General features: G+C 39.1%; 1 protein-coding gene across 3 annotated transcripts in view; it reads left to right on the forward strand.

Moving 5' to 3' along the window:
- Cry1 (cryptochrome circadian regulator 1) overlaps positions 1–16,905 on the forward strand; it is a 57,873-nt gene that overhangs the window by 17,963 nt on the left and 23,005 nt on the right. For all 3 annotated transcript variants that reach the window (XM_087556291.1, XM_087556292.1, NM_198750.2), the window contains 1 exon segment: positions 16,022–16,130. In XM_087556291.1, the coding sequence (XP_087412417.1) occupies positions 16,022–16,130 (109 nt within the window).

Consider the following 16,905-nt stretch of genomic DNA (forward strand, 5'->3'; position numbering starts at 1 on the left):
GTTGGTAGTAGTATACATTTAAATTGTACCGTGACTCACCTCCTGGTGTGTGTTATGTTTTGGGTGTCATGGCCTCTCGTCGTTTATGAGGGCAGTGATGACATCTGTACATAGTATGTTCCGTGTTCTTTATTCCTCCTTGCATGTCAGATCTCCCACCTGGGACCACTTTCCTTTTATCTGGTCTGACTTTAGAGTACACTGTAGTGGAGGATATAGGGGCAATTCATTCCATTGTCTGAAGGTACTGCGGTAGTTCCATCGGATCCAAAACACTGAGAATCAACGAGAGGACAAAGAAGTTTTACTTTAGCTCGTGGTTCTAGAGATTTCCGTTTATGTGGCCACATAGATTGGACACAGGTCAATGTCAGATGGCTTGGCAGGGAGCAGAAGTGATTGGTGACCTCATGGTGACTAGGAAACCATAAGAGGGAAGAGAGGAGAGGAGGTCAAGTCACAAGTATCCCCTTGGTGCTTAGTAGTCCTTCTAAGACCAGGCCCTAGCTCCAAAATATTCTCCTGCCTTCCAATAGTTCCACAAGTTGATACTCAAGAATTTAGCATATGAACTTCTGGTGGTCATAAGTATCCCCCATACCAGATCCCATCTTCTTTACACTGTGGTTTGGAATATAGGATCACAGTTAAATCTTTTCTCTGAGTAGTAGAAGCTGTGGCTCCCAATATTAATCCTGTGAGGGCGACATACTGTTTCTGTCTGGCATTAACTATTCTTTCTCTGATGTTACACAGTATTGTAAATGACAGTTCATATATCACTCTATATTCCTTATGGATATGTCCAGCTTTCTGAACCCATGTATTGGTGTCTTTTGTCAGTTTAGAAAATGTTTCAGTTATTACCTTTTTGGATACATCCCTGACTTGTTTTCTCTTCTGTTAGAAATCCATCTGTATGTTTTAGATGTCTTTACTATGTATTTCATGTGTTTTTATATTTTGACTTCATTTGCTCTATTTTATGTGTTTTAAGTGTTTTATGCTAGCCTCTTTCAACTAAAAATTGGCATAATAGTCCGTAGTATGTTAGAATCAAATCACATCAGCATACTTAACACTTTTGACATCTAGTATTTCTTTATGTTGAGAACCTTTAAATTCTTTCCTTTTATCTCTTTATGAACTATATAATGATTATTATAAGCTATAGATACCAACTACACACTGGGGCCATTCCTTCTATGTAGCTGTTCTTCATATCTGTTTTCCTGTCTCCTTTATCCCTTTTTTCTTTCTCCTTCACAACTTCTGGTAGCCATTGTTCTATATTCCTATGAAACCAGCCTTTTTAGGTTCTACATAATATCTCAGTATATCTGGATTATTTCATTTGCGACAGTGACCATGTTGCCTCAATCCACAAAAAAATGATAAGGAAGAAATCTCTTCTTATCATTGCCAGAACTTATTATTTTTCTTTTTGATAATAGGAACTCTAGTTGCGAAAAACGATATTTCATTGTAATTTTGACTTGTATTTCTCTGATGAAAAACTATTATATTATTTTTCTTCATTCTGTAATTGTTATAATTTTAGTGTTCTTCTAGTGCTATCTAAAAATAACAGCAAATGTAACTGACTTCTCAAAGCCAAAATAAATAATACATTTATTACTTCTCTAACAACACAAAGACCTTGGAATACACTGACTTCATTTGGGTCTTGCTTATCCTAGATGTAATGGTTTGCACATGTGACAATATGACTATGGAATGAGTGTTTCTGCCAAAGCTCCTATTGAAATTTAATTGATTTGTGACAGTATTAGCTAGAGTTTTAAGAGTAGGTCCTGTGGTTATACCTCATGAATTAATTAAGGCTCTATTTCAGAGAAAGCTGTCCCAAGAGTTGACACCTGATAAAAGGGTGAGCTCTGCCCAACTCTACTGTCTCTCATGTGCTTGCTATGTCCTTGCCATGTTTCTGCACAGCTAGAAGGCTCTGACTAGATGTGCCCCTGTTCTCACTCTTGGACGTCCCAGTCTCTAGAACTGGGAACCAAAGAACTTCCTAATGATTTATCTGTGGTGTTCTGTAAGAGCAGCAATTGTTAAGATTGCTTGGGACAGCTTTCTCTGAAATAGAGCCTTAATTAATTCATGAGGTATAACCACAGGACCTACTCTTAAAACTCTAGCTAATACTGTCACAAATCAATTAAATTTCAATAGGAGCTTTGGCAGAAACACTCATTCCATAGTCATATTGTCACATGTGCAAACCATTACATCTAGGATAAGCAAGACCCAAATGAAGTCAGTGTATTCCAAGGTCTTTGTGTTGTTAGAGAAGTAATAAATGTATTATTTATTTGTTAAGATTTGCTCTAGTTAGAAATGTGGAGCCTGGAAAAAAAGAGATCAGGGATGCTGGGATAGTGCTCACCATTGTCTGCTTTGTCTTTCTGATGCTATTCACTTTCCAACCTTCTCTGCAATCTGTCAAGGCTGTCCTAATACCATGGAGTTATGTGAGGCAAGCCCTCTGGTTCTTCCTCTCCTGTGAAAGAGGCTCCTCAGATCAAAATTTTAGAGCCCAGTAAGAGCAAAGCAACTGGAATAGTAAAGGTACTATTTAGAGAGTAACTGCCTGGAGCTACCATGCAAACAAGGTAAAAATTCATGATTTGGTAACTACTGCAGCTACCAATACAAGCCTATTCCAACAGTCAGTGAAGCTTACTAAGATGGGGTATTTGCAAGGAGAGTCTAACGTCACCTCCTAAACCAGGTGTTTAGATGGTCAGTGCATAACATCAGTAAACCTTTCTGTGGCTCAGCTGTGTCTGGAAAGTCCCCAAAGGCCACCCTGTATGTAAAAGATTTTGTCCTCAGCTAGTAGAGCTATGGGAATTAATGGAACCTTTAATAGTTTGGGGGTTCAGTGGGAATTATTTGAGATACTGGGTGGGGGTATACCTTTGAGGAGGACTGTGGAACCTTTACCTTCCAGACTCTTCCTCTTTCTCTTTCTGGATCACAGGGAAAGCAATTTTGTTCCAGGCACACACTTCTGCCATGTTTAGGTACAGAAGCAGCAGGCTCTGTTGATCATGGGGTGAAACCTCCAACCCTGTGAGCCCAGAGAACGTTTTTCCTTTAGGAATTTATTTACTTCAGGCATTTGTTACACTGAAAACTGAGCAACATACTATACCCACCTGAAGTTATACCCACCTCTATCTGTCCCTGCTCTGTCTTAGTCTTCTCCATAGAAGTCAGTCATTAACATTTACCATGGTGCTTCGAGTGGTTGGCATTTACACCAAGTTGATAACGGTTTAATGTCCTGACTTTGCCACATTACTATAGGAAATTTCCCTAGCTCTTATGTGCCTCAGTTGTCCACTATTAGAATTTAATGTGACTTATATCAAAGGATTATTGTGTGTCTGTAAAGAGACCCCTATCTGACAGTGATAGACACTGTCTAACAGGCCGACTTTGCAACACTGGATATGTTGTTGTTGTTGTCGTCGTTGGTATTGTTGTTTTTCTCTATGGCCAGAGACCACATGCGTGTGTGATTCAGAGTCCTCTCTCTGAGTTTTTGGTAGATTGATGAATGGATAATTGGTGGTATTATGTGGCTGTCACTCTTTGTAGTACTCTCATATGAAAAAGGTCTTGGCCATTAGTCAGATCTTCAGCACACCTGAGTAGTTAACATATGCTGGTCATGGAGGGTTTTTTTAAGTAGAAGTTATTTTTTACTATTAATCTCAAGGCCAGAAATTTAAAGACAGACAGACTGCAGAAAGCATCAGACCTAGATCTAGGACAGCATGCTTTTAAGAACACATTAGGCAGATGCTATTGAGTTACATATAAGTCCTCTAAAGCCTATGCGTGTACATTACACTTGATTTAGCCTGAGTTTGTGGAGTCACACACAGGAGTGTCTAAAAATAGACAAGGAATATGATTTCTAGATTATAAATAGCTGTGGGTTTTGTTTTATATTTTCTTTTTTGAGATCAAAGAGGAATAAGGAAAGTTTAGTTTTTGATCTGTCCTAGTTATGAAACAAGAACCTCTGTAAAATTAAAATTATCCATTCCTCGAATGTTTAAAATTTGTCTGTAAGCTGTGATTTCTTTGTAATTTCCTAACTATTGATTCTCACCCACTCAGCCCTATTTTTTGAGACATTCTCATGGTGGCCAGGCTGACCTTGAACTCCTGGTCCTTCTGTTTCTACCTTCTGAGTAGTGGGTTATAGGCGTGCACTGAGTGTTGTTTTGCTCAGCGATGTCATCCTGGCTGGCCCCTACTTAACTTGCAGCCCCCACGGGTCCAGTGTCTCAACCATTCTCTTGCCTCAGTGTGTTCCACCACCCTTGATATCGGTGTTCTTGTAGGTATTGGGATCATTTCATGCATTGCTTTTACACTTGAGTTCATTTTGGTAAATTTTATATTTCTTCAGGTCATGTGTACTAAGGAACTTCATCTTAAGTTTTTTTTTATTTTTGTCTATATGTGTGTGTGAGTGTGTGTGAGTGAGTGTGTGTCTGTCTGAGAGTGTGTGTGTTTGAGAGAGAGAAAGACATACGAATATGGAGGCCAGAGGCCCGTGTTGTGTGTCTTTTAACATTATTTTCCACCTTAGTTTTTGAGACAGGGTGTCTGGGTTTGCTAGTTGAGGGCGAGTAGCAAGTCCAGGGGTCTCTACCTCCACAGCACTGGGATTGTAGGCACACGGTACTGGGCCAAACTTTCACATCGGTACTGGGACTCAGCATGAGGTCTCCATGTTTGCTGATAAGCCATCTCCCACAGACCCTTAAGTTTTTAATTTATTTGCATAATGTTTCTTCATACTGTCTTCTAATTTAAAGTCATCAGTATCCGAGAGTATGCTTCCCTCTCTCTTAATACTGCTTATTTTGCCCTGTCTTATTTTCTTAATCAGTCTTACCAGAAGTTTATATATTTTCTTTTGTTTTACTTTTATTTGTTTGTGTTTTTTTGAGACAGGGTTCCACTCTGTAGCCTAGACTGGCTTCAGACTCCTAGTAACTGTCCTGGCCCAGCTGCCCAAGTACTGGGGTTGCAGGCACAAGCCACCATCCTTCTTCTACTACCTTTATATTCCTGCTTATATTGCTTCTTTATATGATAACTTTGACCTTTTTCTACTATGAATTTGTGTTCTGTTTTCACATCCTTATAATTTCCTTTTTCTACTTTTTTAGGGGTTCCTGCTGTTTTTCTAACTTAATTTAAATTCTTCTTTCTAGTAAGTATTTAAGCCACTATCTCTCCTTCTAAGCTCCTATTGGGGTTTAGGCATTGGGTTGTGTGTTCCCCAAATTTCCATGGCTGAAGACTCCACAGGTGGGTGCTGTTGTGAGGTAGTGGGCCCTAGGGAAGGTGGAGTCTCGAAGGAAGTGCTCTGGTCATTAATGTGCTCTCAGAGGACAGATGATCCACACCCATCCTTTCATTCTGTCTGCTTTCCAGCTACACATGTGACTCATTTCCCATACTCCAAACTTCTCATACTCCAACCTCCAAAACAATGATGTAAATACACCACTGCTCCTGATAAAGTTCGTTAGCCCAGCATTGTGTTGAGGTGAGGCAGAACTGGCAGGCCGCTTGAGTTGTGTTCAACAAGATGTAGACATTTCTTCATTATTTTTCAGCTCTAGGCATTTTCTTAATCATTATCTCCATGGCCTCACACCCCTTTCCAGGTTCTTCTGTTTTCTTTTTCTTCTTTAAACTCTTCCCTTCCCACAAAAGCCTGCCTAAATCTTTCTCCTTGTTACCTTGCTAAAGATCCATGTGTTTTCTTGAGTCAGTACTTTCATGGGTTGTAAAAAGTTCTCAAATGTTCTCAGATATCTCAGTGTACAACTCAAATTACTCCTCTTTCTGTGATTGATTTACAGTGGAACTTGTGGTGAGATTTCTTTGTGCATGTATTCAAGTTAAGAATCTGAAAGAATTTGTTATTTGTGCTGGGGGCAGGAGAAGGCATAGAGAGATTAGCTATCTCAGATTACAAGAAACGTGGCACTGCTTAAATGCTCAGGGCAGATATTTGTCAACAAAACATATTTTGAATTATTTTAGATAAGTAGACAATGTGCATATAGAAAACTCATATATTACCTCCCGTTCCCTCTAATAGTAATATATCTTTTTGCCAAAACTGAGAGACTACATTAGTCATTAAAGTCTAGACATTATTCAGATTTCACCATTTTTTTTTCTGTTCTAGTATTCCATACAGAGTATAACATTGGGTGTAGTAAATATTTCTTTGATCTGTTTTGTAACCGTTTCTCAGGATTTTCATACATTTTTATGACCTTCATGGTTTTGAATATTGTTTTTATATTTTGAAGAAGGGACCTAAGTTTGGATTTGTCTGATTTTTTTTCTTTCATGATTAGACTACAGTTGTAGGATTAGGAAAATGTCCTATTAAGATGGTCTTCCTGGGGGGTTGGGGATTTAGCTCAGTGGTAGAGCACTTGCCTAGCAAGCGCAAGGCCCTGGGTTCGGTCCCCAGCTCCGAAAAAAAAGAAAAAAAGAAAAAAAGAAAAAAAAAGATGGTCTTCCTGGGACTGGAGAGATGGGTCAGTGGTTAAGAGCACCTGGAGCTCTTGCAGAGGACCCAGGTTCAGTTCCCAGTGCCCACGTGGGAGTTCACTACTGTCTGTAACTCCAGTTCCAGGAGATCCAGTGCCCTTTTTTGATCCCATGAACGCCAGGCATGCACATAGAATACACACATGCATGCCGACACACACTCACACATACACAAGAGAACATAAACTACTACAGTGGTCTCCTGTCACATCACCTCAGAGAGTGTGACACTGACGTGGTGCCTTAGTGTGGTTTGCTTTCTCTGATCAGGGCTTACTCTGATTGTGCTACTGTTGCCCACTGTAAATTTGATGTTTTACTCTTTCCACTCAAGGGAAAACTTTATATCCTCCCAAGGCTGGGAAGAAATAGGCAGTGTTTTACACTGACTTATTCTGTGATTTCATATTTGTCATATTTACATTTGAATGGGGAGTGGAGTTTTGGAAGCTCTGACTAGATAAGGAGGTCTATTATTAGCTTCCTGACTTCTGAGGAGCTTTGGGCTTTTATTTTCTGTCTTCCTTAACCTGGATTAAGCTCAAGTTTTCCAGGGCTTTGTAGAAATCCTCAGGCTAATGCTGACTTTAGCATCCTGCTTTTAGAGCAGCCCAGGGAATTATTTTAAGAAATGTTCAGTTCTGTTGTTTATGAACTCATTAGCTATTTCTGTTAGAGTATCTTAATCCAATGTACTGCCAACAAGGTTAGTGAAAGGCTTCATTTGCCTTTTGAAATGGTAAAACTTGAGGGATGTACACATTATTTTAGAAATGGTGCTTGATATAGTCATGTTTTTTCAATAACACCTCCCCCACCATTCTCCACACTATGAGTGTTCTTGATTTAGGCATGATGTTCTCTCTGATTGCCTTTCCTGCTTCAGTGTCATGATTGATTGGCACTCCCCATTTACCTGACCCATGGTGTCTTAGGCATTATTGAAGTGTTGTTCTCTGGCTTGTGACACTATTGAAAGGCTTTTAGATCATGATGTGCTTTTATAAGTGGCTTAGTCCATTGATAGATTCATACATTGATGGCATTAATGGGAAATAGAAAGTAGGATGTGAGGCCTGGCTAGAAGTAGTACATGGTGGGGTAGGGGTAGGATGTGCCCTGAAGAGATAGGGCTTTTCCAATGTTTTCATTCTGACTGCCCCCTGTCCATCAGAAGGTGGGCCCTTTTGCTTTACCTCATGCTCCCTAACTTTGTGCTCTAACTTAAGCAAAATGCGCATGGACTGAAGTCTGGAATGGTGGGCTAAGATACAGCCTTCCTTCTGTAAGTTCCTACTGCAGCTCTCTTGTCACGGAACGAATAGTGAACTGATGCAGTGTGTACTCATCCCGTACTGCGGGGGAAAAAGAACAGCTCCAGTCATCCTTGTATCCTTAAAGCTGTCTGATTAGTTTTTCTGAAACATTTTCTTGTAGTAATTCATGGGAGAAAGATACAGTCAACCATGCTGATTAAGCCAATTAAGCACGATGAGCCCTTAGTAGCCGGGAACCAGAAGCGATGCAGGCCTCGGAGTCTCTTGGTGCCAAAGCTCAGGGGTTCCTCATTTTAAAAGGCAGGACCCGCAAAAAACATAATTTATATCAAAGTTAGGTGAAGGCCAGAGTAACCTTGAACGTTCATTCCTGGAAGATCATAGTCATTATTTCAGACATAGCATGACAGTTATCTTTGACATATACCTCTTTAGTTAGTTTAGTTTACAGTGTTTTGGTTAATACATCTGGACTACCGTCAAGGCTATAGAGACCTCAAATGTGTTGCCAAGGCAGATAGGACTGTCCACACGGGACAGGTTTGAGAACTGCTTAAGTAGCCCCAGGTGGAGTCAGGACAAGATGGCGTAACCTAAGTCACTTCAATATTTTATTGCATGCCCTATATTTTATTGCATGCCCTATAGAAAAGTAGTGTTAGATAGTGCAGAGAGCACAGCTTTGGAGTCAGATAGTCATGTTAAATTCTTTGATGTTTTGGTTGTAAACTTAGCCTTTAACTGCTGAGCCATCCTTTTAGCCCTTAAATTCTTTTTAAAATCTAAATATTTTTACATTTACTTGTGTGTGTGTGTGTGTGTGTGTGTGTGTGTGTGTGTGTGTGTGTGTGTGCATACGTGCGTGGGTGCATGCATGGGCTTGCACATATACACATGCACACATTACACAGTCTATGTTTGGAGATGAGAGAATAACTACAGGAAATCTCTCTCTCCTACCATGTGGATCCCAGGGATGGAACTCATGTCTTCAGGCTTGGTGACAAGTGCCTCTACTCACTGAGCCATCTCACTAGACCCAAATTAAAATTTTTATTTCATTTCATAGCTGAGTTTTGGAAATGTACATGGTAAGTTTTCAACTCTGTAGCCTTTTTACTGTGATATTTTATAGAGTTGTATACCTTTGTGCCTATAAAAATAAACATGCACCAGATATTCCTTTCCTGTCCTACTACTCCATTTACTATTGAGTCAAGCTTTAAAATACTTCACGTGACATAGTTAATTTGTTTGGTAGATATTTATAACACTTCTGCTGTATTTCAGGGATTGTATGGGCATTGGAAAGTATGGCCTTAGTTAAAAATTGCTGGCCAGTGGCTAGTAATTCTCTGTCTCTTTCTCCACCTCCATTAACTATATTATATTAAAAGGCTCTTCTTTACTTTCACTGTATCCTTGAATTCTTAATATCTGCCCTACCTTAGAGAAGGAGGGAAGACAGTTGCTTCTTCCTTCTGCCTTTCCAGTGTCAGTGTTACCTTTGTGCTGCCCAGTTGTCATTCATCACACAGGTCGCAGTGAACTTCTGTGTGTGGTGCACGGCCAAGTACCTTCCCTAGTTCTGTGGACAGCATAGCTGGCATCACGGTTTTAGCTCTCATATACTGTGAATGAAGTTAGTTATCATTCATTGGAAGGAAGGCATTTTAAAATTGTTCTGAGGCAGTTTTAGTTGTTAAAATGGCTGAAGGAAGCTAGAGGACTATTGAAGAGAAGCCAGAAGTAAGATACTCTCCTTAGTATAGCATGTGATGCCTCAGACAGTAATTGTGTAGTCTCAGACTTAAGTCCAGACAAAGTTTCTCATCTTCTGAATGGAAGTCTAAATTCAGTGTGTATCAAACCAGGGGTATTGAAATTCTGTTATATATAGAGATTTTCTGGGTTCGTTTACTACCTGTGCACATCAAGAGAAGCTTCAGAACTTCAATAAATCATGCTATTGCTCCAGGAATCATATCACCAAGAACAATAGGGCACATCCTATTTGAGATACCAGTGGCACAACTTCACCAATCTGCTGGGTTTGCAGCTTTCGAATTTAAAATTATTATCTAATGTCTTATCTCTTCAGCCACAGTTTTAATATGTTTGCCAGGTGGCATTGGGTTTAGACAGTCCTGTATCCGTAGCCTAGGATTCTAGAATGCTCAAATGATACAAGTGTGCGCTACCAGGCCTGGCCTTTACTTCTCTTCATTACCGCTTTAGTTTCCTAATTTTTGATGTTTGAGAACTGAGCCTAGAGCCTTGACTATGCCGAGTGAGTGTTCTACTGTTGGAATGCACACATAATCACTTTCTTGGGTCACACCTGAGCACCCACACGAAAAGCCCTGTTCTGCCTCTGTTGGTTTCTTTGCGAGGAGTTGTGAGAGGCATATCTATAAATTTTGTTTTGGATTTTAAAAAAGCATCGCAAAACATTTGTTGTAAAAACAACTTTTTGTTCTGATATAAGTCTCTGGAGCTCTGCATTTAATTTTGAGCCTGACAAGTGCAGAATTCATCTTCACGATGTATACTTCATCTGGATTTTAATGCTAAGTATTGGCTGTTAAGAAAATGTGTATTACAGTTGATTACAGTTAGCAGAATAAATGAAAGCACTAAGAATTTGTTAGAAATTTAGAAAATGGAGCATATAAAAATCCTTTTCCATACTTAGAGACATACAAATTGCTATTTATAATTTTAAAATCTCTAATGAAATACTTTGAGGTATGACTGAAACCTCCATTTTTATTTTATTTATGATGGTGGGTCCACATCTTTTTTTTTCATATGCACGGAATATATGGAGCTGTTCTTCATGTGATGTTAATGATTTTATTATATATTCTTTAAACCGGTTTCTAGGATCAACATTGTATGGTTTCCCACTCATGACTGTATATGACACAGTGTAGAAACTCCAACATAGAACAGATGGCTGTATTATGTGAATTCATGGTGTCTTATTTTCAGTGCAGTGAGATTATGCTGTATCGTGCCCTTGCCTTTTTCAGACTATTTTATAGACAGAACTAGAAATACTAGTTATATAAGCTGTTCTAGCACAGACTAGAAAGTAGGTCATTGTGATGGGAGTATGCTAAACCACCCACTGGTTGCTATAGCAATGACCTACTTTAGAAACTATTTCTGTTGATTCATGTTGAAATCATCTTTTGGAAGTGGCATAAGGAAGTTACTACATGTACGTTTTTATAGTAGTAAAAGGTAGTGATTTCTAGAGGAAAATTCCTTAAAATGTTTAAAATGAAGAAGTACATTAATCTCTTCATTTCAAAGTGGTTTATTCAGTATTATAATTAAGTTGTGCTTCTATATTTAAAGGATTGTAGTGAATTTTACTGTCATTTGGCTTATTTAAAAACAAGTCTATTGTTTTATTAGCCGAACCTTCAAATGGGAGTACATGGCTATGCAGTGTATGCCAAATTTGTCTGTTCAGTGTTAAGCGATGTGTTAAGAGATGTCTTTATAATATATGAATGTTGAAATGATGTTCTCTGGAGCACACAGTCTGAACTCTGAGTGATCCCATTCTAAACTGAGGGCAAAGGACAAAGGGTTAGATTTTGTATAGTTTTCAAATAATGGTTTTTATTTTTCACTAAAAAGAAATTTCACTAATCAGTGACTGGTACTTTGAACCTACACTATTGAAGGTTTATTTTTCTGTTGTACTACCATAGAATTATAGGCTTTAAGATTAGTTGATTTTGAGTTTTATTGTACTGTACCTTTTAAATAAAATAGATATTTATATTAGCATTGTCATTGTCATTGGGGAATATCAAACGTTGGCTTACAGTCACATGCAGATAAAGTACACATTCAGCGAGATTCTGTATATACTGAGCATCCAGCTGATTCATCCTTTCCTATTGTTGTGCCCAAGCATTTACATATATAAATACGTGGGATTTTTGTTTTCAAAAACAGGTATTACCCTTTTTTATTTTTTTTAAAGATGGGTCACATGGGTCTGCCTATGAACTTGGGATCCCCTGCTCCACATCTTGAGTATTGGAATTACAAGTTTGCATTTCCCTGCTCACCTTCAGAAATTATTCTGAAGGGAAAATAACAATAACTTCTGTTTGATGGGTATCAGCCATTGTGCTACATTGTGTTGGTTTTATGTGTTTCTAATCTTCTCAAAAGCTGTGTGAACCGAACCTACTAGCAACTTAGCCTACTTCAAGTCTTTTCAATAGACTCTATAAGACCTATGATGATATTTACCAGATATAGAGACTAAAACATAGGTTAAGAAAGCAATGTAGTTAAGAATCAGACACAGGTACTTAATGTGAAATCCACAGAAACGAGTGAGTGTGTGTTTGTGTCGGTCTGTGTATTTGTATACATGTGTATATGTGCTTGTATGCAGTTTTGTGTGCTATAAGAAACAATTTGAATTTTCTCTAGAACTAAATACATTCTCTGACAGTTGAGAGACTAAAGTAAGTACCTTCAACTCTAAGACTTAAGACTTAATAAGATAGAAACTTGAGATCAAAATTGGCAAAAATTATTTCAGACTGAAGAAAGAATAGATGACATGTTCCAAGACAGTATATGTGTGCAAAGAGCAGTAGCCTGGTGCAGAGGAGCAGTGGGGAGCGGGGTAGAACGTGACCCTGAGCCCATTGGATGGTAGCTGAGAACATACGTTGTTCTTTATTAGGAGTGAGTTTTGAAGACCTTTGTACAAGATCATGTGTCTCCCAGTGGTTGACAATGTGTGCTGCAGTGGATCAGGAGATAGAGACTGCTGGTGGGCAGATCTATTTTAAGACCTGCAGTAAATACAAGCAAGAGATAAACTAGAATTATATAGTAAAAATAGAACTGAAAAGTATTAAATAACACAATAATGCTCACCAGGTACAGATACTGTTCTGTGAGCCTCACATGTGAACTGATGAGCTCTCACAAAGACTTCCATGATGCGGGTCCTGTTATACTTCAGTTTCCTAGACAGGGAAATTCCAGATTTTTCACAGTTGATGAGTGAATAATACTTACTGCTAGACTTGTTGAAATTATGGGACATCTGTGCAGTGGGTGCTAGGAAACATGGAATTGTCTGCTGCTCTGTAAAGGTGCTCAGCAACAGTAAACCAAGTTCAGGAGCTACGGTCCCGCCCTCTCTATGCTGAAGGAATGTGCTGGTTGTCAACTCTGAGGTTTTTTTTTTTTCTTTTTCTTTTTTTTTGGATCTGGGGACCGAACCCAGGGCCTTGCGCTTGCTAGGCAAGCACTCTACCACTGAGCTAAATCCCCAACCCCCTGAGATTTTTTTTAATGAAGCTAGTATTAGTCCATTTTTACCTCTGACCAAAACTTCATTTCTCAAGGGTAGATATGTTAAGAACCTTGTATGTAACTTTCCAGTTACTTATGCACATCTAAACATTGATACATGCAGTATAAACTTTATTTGATCAAAGAAGTATTCATATTTTCTGTGCTGTGTATGATGTATTTGAGTTCTTGCAGGTGCGTGAATAAGAATTCGTGTGTATGATATTAATGTAGACTTGGTTGTTCGTCTTATAAACTAGTTACATCCTTTTGGTGTTTTTGTCTTTTCCCCCTTACCTCTTACAGACATGGCTCCGCCATTTAAGTTTAATATGAAAAACTCTTCTTGCAAGTTTCAATAGAAAACATGGACTTAGTTATAACAGCAAAGATTCAGAGATTACTCTGCCTTGGATTTACTCGCGGGACATGTGAGCTCTTTCTGCTTAAGCAAACTAGTTCATTCTATTTCTTTTACCAAAAAGAAATTTGATCTTTATTAACATCTAAGGTATCTCAAATATACCTTGCTGAGAGATGGTGAGCTTGAGACTTGTTAAAAGCACTGCACAATTCTGAGGACCAGCATTCAGATCCTAGCAAACATGTAACAATCCTGGTGCCCCTCAAATGCCAGTAGTACTAGTGCTTTGGAGAAGCAAAGCAGGATTGTTGAGGCTTGCTGTCTGCCAGTACAGCAGAGTTAAATGTGAGCTCCAGGTTCAGGGAGAAACCCTGCCTCAGAGGAATAGGTGGAGAGTTATAGACGAGAATATCTGACCCTTTCCTGTCCTCTGGTGATGTGCACAGGCACTCCATGCCTCTCCACCACAACCCCCCGCCCCATGAATATTCACCCTTTCAGTCACACACTCACAAATAAATAATCTTTAATGATTTTTTTAAATAAAATATCTCTTGTGGGGCTAGAACTGCTGAATTGAGTGCTTGCCTCACATGTGAGAAATGCTGGATTCAGTCTCTTGCACCATATAAAGAAACCTAGCACAGTGACACATACTTAGAATCCCAGAATTCAGGATCAGAAGTTTAAGGCCATCCTTGACTTTATAGCAAACTCAAGGCTAGCCTGAATTACACAAGACCATGTGTCTTGTCCCCACACCCCCAAAAAAAATCTTGCTAAGAAACACATGAAGTTCTATGACTGCCCATAAATACTTCTCACTTTTTAAAGTATGCATACTTGTGAACAGTGTTAGGAGCCTCAGATGTGTTTGTGTCAGTGTGCATCTAACAGCAGCCTTCTCTCAAAATACATATTGTAGTAGTGAGTCAGAGTGGGGTTCAGATGTTGGTAAGTAACTCCAAACCAAGCAGAATGATGGTAGTGAAGACAGAAAGTGAGAACGAGGTTTACCTCCACCACATGACTTCCGAGATGAGTGCTTTTCATGTCTATGTGGGTATGTATCACTGTGGCCCTCAAAGCTATGGAAAGGAACATTCCAGACAGAATAGTACACTCCTGTCACTAATAACTAGAGCTGTGGTAATATCAGCAAGGCTTTTGGGCGTTGGTGGCATGAGAGTGGACAGAAACAGAAGACGATAACCAGACAAAGCAGCCTTCAGGACAGGACTGCGTGGTGTAACCCTGAAAGAACAGAAAGGTCATCTCTGTGCTGTTTGTGTGGTGACTGCTGCCCTTAAAGATTGGACATGTGGCTGGTCCATTTAACTTCTGCTTACCTACTCTATCCTGCATTTCTGGGTTGTTTTTCCTCACAGTTACTTCTCAGTGAGAATGTAGCTTGTGGGAAAGGCAAACAAATAAGAAACTTCAACCTAAAGCACATGGAAGAAACAAAGTAGACACAGATTGAGATCCGGGGCTCTGAGGAGCAGACAGAGACTGAACCGCATGGCAGGCTTCCCTTTTGGATTTGTTCTTGGGAAACACTGTTTCCCCACAGTAGAACGTGCACAGTAAGCAGTTCCCTACTGCTCCAGAATTTTCTTCAATGTCTGTCATGTACACCTCATCTCTGCTTACCTCACTGAAAGTCTGTGTGGGCTCACCCACTTGGTGAGACTCAGTTAATGTAGTATTCTCCTCAGTCAAAGCTAAGGCCACAGGATTTATTGTCTATTCGTTGCATTTTCTAATTTAGAAAGGATGTTATGGTTTCTCTCACTTAGGTGATTGTAATATTCTCTAGAAAAATACTCATTCTTGCTTATTTGCTTGCTTGTTTTGTCTTCTGAATCAGAGTTCCGTGTGTCCCTGGCTGACCCCAAACTTGCTACATAACTGAGGCTGACCTTGAATTTGAGGCCCTGCAGCCACCTCTCAAATGTTTGATTACTGGTGTGTAGCACCACACCCCACATCGAATGACTCAGGTGTTCAGAGTTTCTCAGTAGAATGCTCCCATTTTTTCCAATAAAAGATATTCTAGATTTTTTTCAGAGTGACTTTTTTATAAGGAAAATTTCATTTTATCAGGTTTGAACAATGAAACTAGTTCATTTAATTCCTGTAATTTTTGCTTACATAATTTTTTTGTTTACAAGTTAATTTTACTAGGTTATTTAAGTGAACATGATTTCATTCAAGACTTGCTTAAAGTATTAGAGATTGTGATGTAATTAAAAGAAAATGTTTTTAAGTATGGTTTCTTAAAATATGCACTACTAGTAAATAGAATGACAAATTAGCATTTACACTTATAGAATAATCTAATGTTACAATCTTTTATACCTTTTAAATGCATATCTTAAGAGTTATAATATTTTTTCTCTAGATTTTTGCTTCAGTGTCTTGAGGACCTTGATGCCAATCTACGAAAGTTAAATTCTCGCCTGTTTGTGATCCGGGGACAGCCAGCTGACGTGTTTCCGAGGCTTTTCAAGGTGACGTGAAAATATACACATAAGTAATATATGCATAAGTAAGGATTTTTGCTGGAGAAAATAAAATACTTCGTAAATAAACAAACAGAAATGGTAAATAAATGATGACAGCATAGGAAATATTCTTAAATAAAAAAATTTGGTCAGGCAGTGGTGCACACCTTTAATTCTAGCACTTGTGAGGCAGAGGCAGGCAGATCTGTGAGTTCAGGCACAGCCAGGGCTACACAGAGAAACCCTGTCTTGAAAAAATAAAAAATTAAAATGAGGCTCTTTTCTGCAGTGAGAGTGCCAATAATAAAATTAGACAGTAGAGAAAGCTTGTTGATACAGGTATCGCCCGTGAACATCTTTGTCCACATTTGTGATCCTTCTGAGATACTTTTTTTAAAGATGTATTTATTTATTACGTATGCAATGTTCTCCTGCATGTATGCTTGCATGCCAGAAGAGGGCACCATGTGGTTGCTGGGTATTGAACTCAGGACCTCTAGAACATTCAGGTCTCTTAACCTCTGATCCATCCCTCCAGCCCCGTGAGTTTTTTTTTTTTTTTTTAAAAGAGGGCAGTGATGGTTAATCTCGGCTGTCAACTTGATGACATTTAAAATCATCTGGGAGATAGGTCTTGACCATGACTGTGAGGATTGTCTTGACTGTGTTGATTGAGGTGGGAAGACCCATCCACTGTGGGTGGCACCATTCCCTGGCTGAGATCTGGGTGGTGAATGGAGAAGTTGAGTTGAGAAGCAGCATGGTTCATCACTCTCTGCAC

Source organism: Rattus norvegicus, chromosome 7 (assembly GCF_021556685.1).
Source record: "Rattus norvegicus strain SHRSP/BbbUtx chromosome 7, alternate assembly SHRSP_T2T, whole genome shotgun sequence".
Classification (NCBI taxonomy): Eukaryota; Metazoa; Chordata; class Mammalia; order Rodentia; family Muridae; genus Rattus; species Rattus norvegicus.